Source organism: Suillus plorans, assembly GCF_016647745.1.
Source record: "Suillus plorans strain S12 chromosome Unknown HD556scaffold_25, whole genome shotgun sequence".
Classification (NCBI taxonomy): Eukaryota; Fungi; Basidiomycota; class Agaricomycetes; order Boletales; family Suillaceae; genus Suillus; species Suillus plorans.
In genome coordinates, this window is record NW_024537409.1 from 43,651 (window position 1) to 55,696 (window position 12,046).

At 48.7% G+C, this 12,046-nt stretch overlaps 4 protein-coding genes across 4 annotated transcripts; all 4 read left to right on the forward strand.

Annotated features, from left to right (window-relative positions):
* Positions 1–3: 3 nt before the first annotated feature.
* On the forward strand, positions 4–432 carry HD556DRAFT_1442729 (uncharacterized protein; the record flags this gene model as incomplete). The annotated part of the gene is made up of 1 exon (XM_041306502.1): positions 4–432. The coding sequence occupies one exon, from the start codon at positions 4–6 to the stop codon at positions 430–432; it is 429 nt and encodes a 142-aa protein (XP_041160651.1).
* Positions 433–1,635: 1,203 nt separating this feature from the next.
* Positions 1,636–3,111, forward strand: HD556DRAFT_1442730 (aspartic peptidase domain-containing protein; the record flags this gene model as incomplete). Its single annotated transcript, XM_041306503.1, has 6 exons — positions 1,636–1,909; positions 1,958–2,086; positions 2,141–2,468; positions 2,525–2,658; positions 2,707–2,825; positions 2,875–3,111. 6 exons carry the CDS (start codon positions 1,636–1,638, stop codon positions 3,109–3,111), a joined length of 1,221 nt encoding a protein of 406 aa, XP_041160652.1.
* A 1,018-nt stretch (positions 3,112–4,129) lies between these two features.
* Positions 4,130–5,990, forward strand: HD556DRAFT_1367933 (glutathione synthase). Its single transcript, XM_041302852.1, has 5 exons — positions 4,130–4,532; positions 4,587–4,723; positions 4,772–4,903; positions 4,959–5,039; positions 5,088–5,990. The coding sequence occupies exons 1-5, from the start codon at positions 4,143–4,145 to the stop codon at positions 5,968–5,970; spliced, it is 1,623 nt and encodes a 540-aa protein (XP_041160653.1). The 5' UTR covers positions 4,130–4,142; the 3' UTR covers positions 5,971–5,990.
* A 1,931-nt stretch (positions 5,991–7,921) lies between these two features.
* On the forward strand, positions 7,922–10,834 carry HD556DRAFT_1442732 (WD40-repeat-containing domain protein; the record flags this gene model as incomplete). Its single annotated transcript, XM_041306504.1, has 9 exons — positions 7,922–8,866; positions 8,928–8,966; positions 9,021–9,707; positions 9,761–9,961; positions 10,017–10,172; positions 10,224–10,328; positions 10,398–10,541; positions 10,602–10,764; positions 10,821–10,834. The coding sequence occupies 9 exons, from the start codon at positions 7,922–7,924 to the stop codon at positions 10,832–10,834; spliced, it is 2,454 nt and encodes an 817-aa protein (XP_041160654.1).
* Positions 10,835–12,046: the final 1,212 nt, after the last annotated feature.

The window sequence follows — 12,046 nt, forward strand, 5'->3', positions numbered from 1 at the left end:
ATGATGAGTGCTTCGACTACTGCGTCTACATCAAGAAGGGAACCATTCCTTCTTGCAAGTACTCCTCCTCCAGAAGACTTGATTGTGTCAACACCCGCAAGGCCCATTCCTAGACCTCGCCCCATCAAACGTACCGCTCAACATGTTTCTTCAAGTTCGAGTGCTCATGTTCCTTCTGCACCCACTCCGCCTCCTGCACGAGCATTGACTCCTACTGACTATTTGCTGAAGCCCGCATCAGTTTCCACTGTGTCCCAGACCGTAGTGCCCAAAAGGCGTCCATCTGCGGAGTTTCTGGCTGATAGCGACAGCCCACTGACCGACGCGGAATCAGTTGCTCCTTCTCCAGTAAAACGTCCAAAACCAGGCAAGCGGGCCAAGGCAGGCGAGAGCAGCAAGAGCGCTGGTAAGAAACGCAAGGGTCGAAAGTAACTTGGCATTCTCTGGTACGACGTTTCTTGTTCCTTGCATACTAGTCTGACTGCTTGAAAACTAGTTCACCACTCGATTCTACCGTATCACGATTTTGCATGTCCCACAGGAACGCCGCATTCACCGGCTCTATCTCTCGTATTACTGTCTGTTGCTGTCCGCACGCCTTCACTCGCTGCTTTTCCATTTGTATTGCTGTCGTGTCATTGTACCATTTGGACCTTTCTCGTCACTCGGCGCCCTAGAGTTTCAATCATGCATGTTGTAGATTTTTGTAATGCACGCCATGTAGTATTAAAATGATATGTGCTTATCCCTGGAATATCAGTCTGGTAGTGCATACAAGCGTCCCGGCAGTTCTAAAGGCTTCGCAATGACTAGCACATGATGAGAAACCAGCATACATCCAACTTGAACATATGATGAACGATTGATCCTCAACAGCAATTCCTGATCCATGCATATATGACCGGTCACCCGTCATGATGGGCCTAGGTCACCCTGCTGGGGCTGTTGACCCGGAATGGTATGTCATGAGATGACCTTCGCTTGCCATATATAGGTTTTGAAATTGCATGCTACGACTACTATCGTGATTTCTGATAAGTGACTTCAAGTTGAATGCACTTATTTCCTTCATGGTAGAGGGTCCGACTCTATAGTCATGCAACTTCCGGCAAAATTTCCCACTTGCGTAAATGAAACACTGGCATTGGACCATGTGTAACCAGCCGACGTGCTCCATGAAATGGCCTGCTTCATCAAGTACTGCTTCGTCTTGACACTATCATTCTATTCTATGGTTTCGGGTCGAGTTGGCGAATGGCCTCACATGGCACGAATTCAACGACTCGATCATTAACAGACCTGGGACAAACAAGGAGAGCTGCTCTCCTCGGCAACGCTTGCTACACCAACCTGACACCAACGTTCCTCTGAGGTGTATCTCTACGGAAATGAACGTGAGGTCAGTTAATGAATCAATGGATCATGGGTAAACAGGTGAATTGTAAATTCCTCAACTGAAAACCAACTTCTCGTCACTTGTTGTATCAGGAAACTCGGAATCCTTGCACTCACAATACTCGGACCGCCACTATTTTATCATCGTTTTATACGTGGCCAAGATCAATATTCGGGTTTACCAGCGCATATATAACAGACCACTGAGTATGATGTTGCTTTCGAGTCTGAGTCAGTAGTATGGCCGCTGCATCCTTGTTGACAATTCTCCTCCTGGCCTTGTCAATCACGGGATCGCCCGTTGAAGTTAACAATTCCCCCATCACCCTCCCCATTGCCAGGAGGCTAAGTGTCCTCAATGGTACCATTAACGCCTTGGAGCAGGATAAAGCTCGCGTGGCGGCCTTCAGGCTTAAGGACTACAACTTGAAGCACGGCGGCCATAGCATTCCTGTGGCCAACCTTGGTACTGTATACTACGCAGCAGTTGGCATTGGTAACCCCGCCACAACTTGTAAGTTCAACACTGAGGAAATATGCGGCTGCTGATGTATTGTTGAAGACTACTTGATCGTCGACACCGGTACCTCGAACACATGGGTTGGCGCCCGCACACCGTACGTGCCGACCAGCACCAGCGTCAACACTGGTGAATATGTGAAGGTCACCTACGGTGCCGGCTACTTCTCTGGTATGACATACAAAGATATCACAAGTTGTTGAAGATACCTATGACTATCTATAGGAACTGAGTACACGGACACTTTCGATTTCGGTAATGGGCTCACCATCGCCCAACAGTGGATCGGTGTTGCTACTGAGACGTCGGGCAACTTCGGCGAAGCTGACGGCATCCTTGGCCTCGGGCCTGTAGGCTTGACAGCGGGCTCCCTAACAGAAGACGTGACAATAACGGTCCCGACTGTCACTGACAACCTGCATAGCCAAGGCACCATTCATCGTGAGGTTGTTAGTATCTCTTTCGAGCCCACCACTTCAACGCAGTCAATGGTCAATGGAGAGCTCACCTTTGGTGGAACTGTCCGTAACAAGCACGGTCCCATTACGTACACGTAAGCTAACTCAGTTCCTAGATCAATCCAGGCTAATAGTAATCGTTCTGTTTCAGTCCTATCACTACCACCAGTCCTGCATCGAAGTATTGGGGCATCGACCAGAGCATTTCCTACGGTTCCACGACGATCTTGTCCTCCACTGCTGGTATCGTCGATGTTGGAACCACCTTTATTCACATTGCTACAGGTGTGTATCTCGAGTGCAACGAGTAATCATAGTTTAATCGTTAGGTAGATGCCTTCGACCAGTACCAGTCTTTAACCGGTGGTACTCTGGATGCGGCGACTGGTCTTCTCCTCATTTCCTCTACCCAGTACGGAGCCCTCCAGAACCTGAACTTCAATATTGGCAGCGTGCGCCATTTCTGTCAGCCCTCGCATTCCTTATTTACCATTTTCACAGGCAACCTTCTCTCTCACCCCTAATGGCCAACTCTGGCCTCGTATTCTCAATACCTACATTGGTGGTAGCAGCAACGCCATGTATCTCGTCGTCAACGACCTTGGTACGCCAAGTGGCAAAGGGTTTGACTTTGTTAATGGCTACCCATTCACCGAGCGCTTCTACTGTATATTCGATACCTCCCGCTCCCGCGTCGGGTTTGCCCCAACCTCGTACACTGATGCTACCACCAACTAAAATAGAGCTTCCCAAGTACACATAGGATCGGTTTCCAGATGCAAAATAGTATACGGATTTGAAGGTCGTACGGAATCTTCTGAAGTAGGCTATGGAGGTCGGTCGGGTTTGGGTATGATCAACAATAGTATCACATCTACTGCTTAGAATGTCTAAAATGGTGAAATGCCAATCTCGTCCTCATTGTCAACTTGCTGTCACGGTTCTAGCCAACATGGTGTTGGCAGGCGGGTGAAAAATCGGCAAACACAGAGGAAGCCGTAGACAGACAGGCAGTGAGAGACTCGCAGGGATCAGAAGAAATGGAGGTAAAGATCCTGATGGTAGGCAGGCGAGATGGAGGTTGGGCAGGCTGATATAGTGACATCATACGGCAATCTCGACAAACTTCCCGGCATTTTCTGAATCCGATCAATCCACCAAGAAGACACAGGCCAGATCCCGCACATTCTGCTTCAAAGAACACTTGAATCAGATGGCTCGTGCGGGACGATGATTTACAGAAATATGTAGAGGGGTACCTACCCTTCACAGATTGGCAGATTTACAGACAAGTGCGAGAACAACCGGTAATTGACAAGTGTTGCCAGCAACCATCCCGATGATATCGATGCAGCCCCGTTCGGTCAAGGCATGAAGATTAACAGAAATCTTGTAAAACCTTGCGGAAAGTCGCCTGCTGGCTCGCTGACGGCGGGAAGCTTGTATATAATCTCTGTCCATAGTGGTAAAATCATAACGACAATGACAGCTCACCATTAAACGGTAACGTTCAACCGCTACGTAGTACGATCATGATGATGTATAGGTGGATGTTGCCTCACCTTGCAACGTTCACTTCAAATAATCCCTCTGGATGGATTCATAGTGCCACGCACTGGTAGTAGTCGATTCCTTGTGAGCGTGCACTGTGTCAATTATAAAGTTACCAGCCTGAGAAGGAATCACGCAAGCATTAGGGTGGATGGCATGTGCCAGTGTTATCTTAATATCTGCCTATAATTCGTTGGTACGTACTAACCCATTCACTGATGACCTCCTTCAACTTCTCTACCTGGCCTCCACAGCTAACTCCAGAGCAATTAGAAGCTCTGACGCTCGCCGCAACAACATACGCGCTCTCCCACGGATTACTTTACCTTCCACCCTCCCAATCACCATCCAATACCCAACCACGCATACCAACCACCGCAATCCATGCCCCCCTCTCACTCATTCCCGCGCCCTTCCCCCGTGCGCAATTCCAGGCTGCAAGAGAGCTGCAGAGCGTATATAATGTGCTCTATGCACGCGTAGCGATGGATACCCAATTCTTAGATACAGTAATGGGCGCCGAGGAGGGCGTAGGAAAGGCGGATGAGTTTACTGGGACGCTATGGAAGGGATGGAAGAAGATCAGGGAGCACGGCGTACTAGCACAAGTGCGTTTGAGACTTCTTTCTTCTGTCGTGTGGTGGAGCATTGATGGCACATAGCCGTTGCACCTTGGCCTGTTTAGATCGGATTATCTGTTACATGCTGCAGAAGACAGACTTGCACTGAAGCAGGTCGAGTTTAATACTATATCTTCGTCCTTTGGTCCGCTTTCTGAGCGTGCGGCTGCTATGCATAGGTGTGTTTAGTTTTCAAGATATCTTTCGTAAACGCTGATGCGGTATAGAAATATCCTGGCGTCCACCTCCTACTTTTCTGCATCTCCACATCTTACTGCAGACAATTTCCCAGAGAACAGCACCACCTCTGGTCTCGTTGAAGGTCTTTCCAAGGCTCACGAAGCGTATGGCGTTCAAGAGTCAGTTCTAACTTTGTTCAAGTACGCATGTATTCGTGAACTCACATCGATCCAGCGCACGCATCCTGTTCGTCGTGCAACCCAATGAACGCAACGTTTTCGACCAACAATGGTTAGAGTATGAATTACTCGAGAAGTACATTCCCATCTCTCTCATCATCAACAGACTAATCCGCTAGAACAGACATCAAATCCACGTCGTCCGTCAAACACTCGCTGACCTAGCCGTCTCTGCATCCCTCGACCCCTCCACACATGCACTCATACTCACATCCCCGACTAATTCCTCACCATACGAAATATCCACTATATACTTCCGTGCAACTTACACCCCCTCGGACTTCCCATCACCCTCCTACTACGATACGCGTTTCCTCCTAGAGCGTAGCCGCGCCATCAAATGTCCCTCTCTTCCCCTGCAACTCGCAGGCGGGAAGAAAGTCCAAGAAGCACTCACGCGTCCTGGAGTACTCGAGCGCTTCCTCAGTAACGAAGGCGCAAAATGGGGTGCACGCGCTCTCGATCTCACAGCACACGCAGCAGATATCCGGGCCACCTGGATGGGCATGTGGGCACTCGACTCGGAAGATGTTGATATCGTCGCTGCGCTTGATCACCTCCCGGATTCAGGACAAGCACAAGGAAGCGTACCGCCCGGGACACGTCTCGCGCGCCTTAAGGCCCCGTCGCTCGTGTTGAAGCCCCAGCGTGAGGGAGGTGGGAATAACGTCTACCGTGAAGCCATTCCTGCGTTCCTAGATGCTCTACCCGCTGAAGAGCGTGAAGCCTGGGTCGCAATGGAGATGATCGAAACGCCACGCGGGGTAAGCGGTTACCTCGTACGCGCATCTCCGTCGAGTTCGGGTACGGACAACGGGAGCATAGAGAAGAAAGTCGTATGCGTAGAGGTTATCTCTGAGCTGGGTATCTTTGGGTACGCATTATTTGGAGAGGGGGAGGTGGTGGAGAGGGAGGTAGGATGGCTTGTGAGGACCAAGGGGACAGAGAGTAATGAGGGCGGTGTTGCAGCTGGGTTTTCAGTGTTGGATAGCGTGGTGCTTGTTTGATGCATGTTATTTACAGGATGGAAGACGTGTAAGTTTAGAGTTGGGAAGCAATGAATTGTCGCAGGAGCGAGTTATTCAGAATTTCTTTCGAAGCTGATGTGCAAGAACTGTATCTGCACACCACCAAAGTACATTCAGAAATCACAGTTCAAGACCACGAATACTAGCCCTTACCGCTTGGGAATCCGGGTACACAAAGCACGATGGTTTCTCCCTGGACTAAGTGTGTAATCGTACCGCTTTCCAGAATTATGTGGACTTACCGATGACTGGAGCCAACGCTACTCTCCTCGTGACAGAACCAATCCTATGGAAAATAGAAACACGGTCAGTAGACGGAACCAGATCGCGGGAAATATTGAGGTTTCCATGTCACCTATAATTTGTGCCGAATTAAGGAAGTTATACGGCTCCGAGTCCGACGTCGAACGACGAAAACGCCTCTTTGTAATTGAATGTCAGATAGATTCAACAAGTCGATTGATTTATGTTGCAGTTGCACACGCTCAACAACTGCTCTGCCGAGGGCCAGCATTGCCGAAGACTTTGTAAGGAAAAACCATTTATAATCTCTCGGTGCATGCCCTATGCCGACTAGTTACAGCTCGGAACGTACCCTATGCCGACCAGTTACAGGACAATGTAGCAAGTAAGCTCCCATTCGCTGGAAAGTTGTAAGTAATGCTAACGTTACGGTATGATCGTGGAAACAACCACTGTCTTTTCATTTCCGACGGAACTGCCAGTGAGCGTCCGCTGTATGTCCCATTGGTCTCTTTACTACAGTGATGGGGAAAATTAAATTCTTTTACTATATCTCACCCGTAGATCTCTGGAATCTTTTGTCAAAAGTTTTTGAGTTTGCTGAAGTTGCGTCCAGGGCCCATCGCGGTGGCCGTGCGTTTTGGAACACAGTTGTTTTTACATTCGAAGCACGTGGTGAGTACTAGTGCCAATGTGGCCAAGAATCAGCTGAGCGTCACAATCCTGGGTATTGAATTGTACTCTGCTGAGGCGAAGTACTCGTGCTTTGCTTCTGTGACATTGATCAGATGCTTGATAGAGTGCTGGATGTCCTACGTTAGGTCCGCAGTGCGCACAACGAAACGGTACAATTATGCGAGTGTCAATCAGAGCGCGCGGTTCAATAATGGTCTGTTATGGGTAATAATTTGGTTGTACGACAGCGCAGGTATGTACCTTGCTCGACATGGTTTTGGTTGCAGGCGTGTAGTACCGATCAGAAAAGAAGCCTCGCAGCTATCAAAACTCCGGTCGGCCTGAGGCAAATGTACAGGCACCTGACCACGCCTGGTCAATACCTGAACGTCTTGTTCCTGTCCTATCCCCTATGGAGCTGTGCACCGGCTGCCGATGACGACTCGATGAACAATCGCAATGCCATTTCATTGTCGGATGACGAGGACGTCAGTTGGTGAGTCTCAGTTGCACATAACAACTATGTAGGATGAACTGAATAGTATGACGTAAATCTGATAGATACCTTGGTGTTTTTTATGCGCCACTAAAATTTTATAGATTTGCGTCTCTCCGCTACGTCTGATGCGGCAGTCTGCAAGGTGCCTGTGCGTGATTTGGTGTCGGTCCCGTAAGGTCCCTGAACACGATTTAGTGGCAGATATCACAATTTGGTCATGGCAAATTCATTTGAACACAGCCGTGAACCTGGGGACCTGAAGGGCTGGATCCAGAATGTCCACACTATCCAGGACACTCTGCACGTTTACCGGTAGCCCGAAGTCCACAATGTTCACATGCCACCGGTCTTGTGTTCCTACGTATCCGAAATGTATCAAGCAAGGTGATAAGTGCCTGTTCATCGTCAAATAAAGCAGTATAAAACGCGCAGCGCACGCACATATTGAACTACATCCAGCATCACTTTACCAAGTTCATCCCACAGTGCTCAACACCACCAACCTCTAGCAAAATGGTTCAGCTCATTCCTATCACCACTCCTACTCGAGTGCTCGAAGATCGCACACATACGGTCTACGCAATCTCAGATGTTCCCTACAGTCAACAGATAGTGACCTCCTCAGAAGACAGGCTAGTTCGTCTGTGGGACCTGAACACAGGTGAAGTATTGAAGAAAATGGAGGGACACACCGGTGAGGTCATGGGATTGGCAGTATCGCGAGATGGGCAGATGATAGCGACCGGTGATGAGAACGGAGAGCTCATTGCCTGGCAGACAAAAGGCGGGGAACCCCTCACCAAACTCAAAGTCCACGGCAGCGCAGTCCGCTCGCTGGACTTTTCACCCGACAATGCGTTCATCGTCACCGCGTCGTGGGCACCGAACGACCAGACGGTCAGGTTTTGGAACACCAAAACATGGACGCAATACCCCGTAAGCTACGACTGCGGTGCTACTGTCCGCTGCGTTCGGTATGCGCGGTCTGGCGTATACATGCTTGCGGTTGCAACAGACCAAGATATCCAAATTTACATCGGCGAGAAACTTCAAAAGAAGTTGAACGGTCACAGTCACGGCACGTTGTCACTCGCCTGGTCTCCTGATAGAACGCGCCTTTTTTCGGGAGGAGATGACCATGATCCCAGCATAAGGGAGTGGGACACGTCGAGCTGGACGCAGGTCGGCGTTCCCTGGACGGGCCACACATACAAAGTCAATTCTATCGCCGTCAATTCTTTAGGCACGCATGCAGTTTCCGCCTCTAGCGACAACTCCGTTCGTCTCTGGCAGCTCTCTGATAAACAAACTGTCGCCACCTTCCAGCACACTTCTTCTGTCATTTATGCAGCCTTCTCCGCGGATGGCACGCACATTCTTAGCGGAGGTTATGATAAGAAAGTCACAGACTGGATAGCACCCGAGGGTATTTTGCCAGCGTATGCTTTCAAGGAAAAGGTAATTTCCAATCAGTTTACCTTCCTATTGTCATCTCATCTTGCATCTTTTTCATTCAAAGGTTCTAGAACCTGCTCTCAAGCGGCGGCTAGCGTCAAAGGTAACATCCAATTAACTACACGTTCGCTCGTCTCATCCTCATTTTTATTCAAAGGCTATAGGATCTGATTCAGAGACTGAAAGCTCCGATTCAGAGTCTCTGCAGGAAGTTTTGACGACCGAAATTTTCGATTCCAAGCCTTTGCAGGCAATTTCGACGACTGAGAGCTTCAATTACAAGTCTCCGCAGGGAGTCTTGACGGCTGGAAGCCCAGATTCCAGGTCTCTGCAGGCAGTTTCGACAACTGTAAACTTCGATTACAATTCTCCGCACGCAGTTTCGACAACTGAAATACTCGATTCCAAGCCTTTGCAGGCAATTTCGACGACTGAGAGCTTCAATTACAAGTTTCCGCAGGCAGTCTTGACGGCTGGAAGCCCAGATTCCAAGTCTCTGCAGGCATTTTCGACGACTGCAAACTTCGACTACAATTCTCCGCACGCAATTTCGACAACTGGAAGCGTCGATTTCAAGTCTTCGCAGCCAGTTTCGACGACTGAGAGCTCCAATTACAAGCGTCTACACTTAGTTTCCACTAGTGGAAGCTTCGATTCAAATTCTCTGCAGGCAACTTTGAATACCACAACCTTCGATTCCAAGCCTCTGCAGGCAGCTTTGGCCACCACAACCTTCGCTTCCAGGTCTCGGCAATCACCTTTGACTGTCCAGTCTGTATCGAATGAACAGTTCGTTTCCAAGGCTGAACAATTTGTTACCAAGTCGAAACAATATGTTTCAAAGGTATGACTTTGTCCTTTGCTCATATGGCACTATTTGAGCCTTTTTTCATGCAGACACTTGTCACCACGGATGAGCTCCTTGCTATCACCAAGACCATCCGCATTGCATCCATCACAGGGGACTTGGTTACCGCTGAAAAGGTCCTCACTCAAGAGATTACTGCTGATGCCAAGAACTTCGCGTCCTATGCCAACCGCTCTTTTGTTATGGCACGCAAACACAACTGGGAAAATGCCTTCAAGGATGCAAACAAGGTAACAACGACTCAGCACGCCCTGGTTAAGATTTCGCTGATTTCGATGGTCACAGTCCCTTGCCATACGGACATCGTTGGCTGGCTATATTGCCAGAGGTATCGCCCTCTGCGGAAAACAACTTCTCGAGGACGCGAGGACAGCCTTTGACCTGGGGTTCACGTTCACTCAGGGAAACGTGGATGCTACTGTGTTCCTTTACTTAATCAAGGTAGGTTGATCTTTTCGTCTCCCGTACCTTGCGCTTCATCATGTATTTCAGGCTATTGCAATCTTCAATGCTAACAGACACGAAGAGGCAGTGGTTCGTGTGGATCAGCTGTCTACTGATCCTTCTGCCGATCCCTTCGTTTGTGGTGTCGTGGTGGTGAGTCTCGCGTTCTCAATCCTACTTATACTCGTGTACTAACTGATTGATTTGCGCTTTGTGCATCAGGCGAGTCTGCGACTCCAACTAGGAACCAGTGCCTTCAATAGCGCGCGTCATGGTGAAGCTGTCGAGCACTTCACTGCCGCTGTCAAGGCTAGCACTTTCTTGGCTAAATCCGCCGCTCCTGCTGCTTGCGAGGCTTTCACTGTTGTACGTTTGATACCACATCACCAGGAAACTCACCTGTGCTCAACTGCACCTGTTTTGCAGCTCTTCGGATGGGACATCGAGGCCTTGTGGGAAGCCTCCAACAAGAAACTGATTCTTGCGCTCCTTAAGGCTGGCAGGCTTGGAGAAGCCTTCGAATCGTATCGTTTCGCGATGAATGAAAGCAATGAAGCTACGAAGACCGGCTTACATTCTTGGATCCTGAGTGAGTCTTTCCGGTAATGCTACTCATGCTACGGTGTTCAACCTTTTTTCACTCAGCTATCTCGTTGTGATGAATGGCGCTGCATGCCTTCCCCCAGACTGTCACATATGTATAGTTTGAAATTGAAATACTGGTATCCTGTATGAATTTGCTTTAGCGATTACTGTTTCATGGATCTTTGTTATTTTTTATTGATACGCTAGAATGCAGACCGATGATTCTACAATGCTTCCCTCCACGCAACCGACGGTCCGACTATTCATTACAAGTCCTACGACAAGCGGTTCGTTTGACGCGTACCCTTCTTTGATCTCCATACTATGCCTCACGGCTGAGTCGTCACCCCCATAAGTCGTCACGACCTGAATATCTCACTCAATTCTCACTTCCACACACAATTTACAACTTGGATCAATGTTTTTATCATGCAGTTTTCATTGCGAGGTTGAATGTCTGATTTTTATTGAGAAATGGTGAAGTTCATTGAAAGCCGTCCAAGTCACGCTGGTGACAGTCATCCGAGCGCTGCCGTGGCGGAGTTCTAAACCAATGGCTGTGACGACTTGTCAGTGCTAGTGAGCCGACGACTGAAACATGGCTCAAAAGGCAATCCTATGAGCAGCGGAATCACACCAGCATCAAGTTTATATCATATCCTGCACCATACAATTACAGTCGCGCCCCATACTATATTCCACATCACACTAACCAATCATTGACCTGAGGCTGTAATACAAATTTCTTAGGCATTGCCGAGCGGACTCTGAAAGCGGCAGCAGTGACAATGCGTGACCTGACGACTTATGGGGGTGACGATACAGCCGTGAGGCATAGTACGTCTTGAATCGAGAGTCACTATCTGCATCAATTCAAACTGATCGTCGATTGAACAATTTCTTCACATACTTGCTGGTTCATAGGTCTATCACACAAGAAAGTTTGAATGGAAGCCTGAGAATAAGTATATGTCCACCTGTCTCGTCCTCTCCGCCCGATGTACTCTTCGGAATACACGATACACAATCATCCTCGGGTCCAGAATACATCTTGTTCCACTCACCGCTTCTGCTTACAATTGGAATAATGCATCCCTTGGGAAAATGCATGAAGAATGTCTTGTAAGTGACACATTCTCTTCCAATACTGTCGTCCTCAGACTCATTCTCTCTTGTCTTATGCGCGGACTTCTACTTTGTACTGCACCAGAAGAGAACGTGCAACGTTTTACAACGTGTTCCCGATGCATACAAATTATAGACTGATACCATAGCTGCCCGTCGTG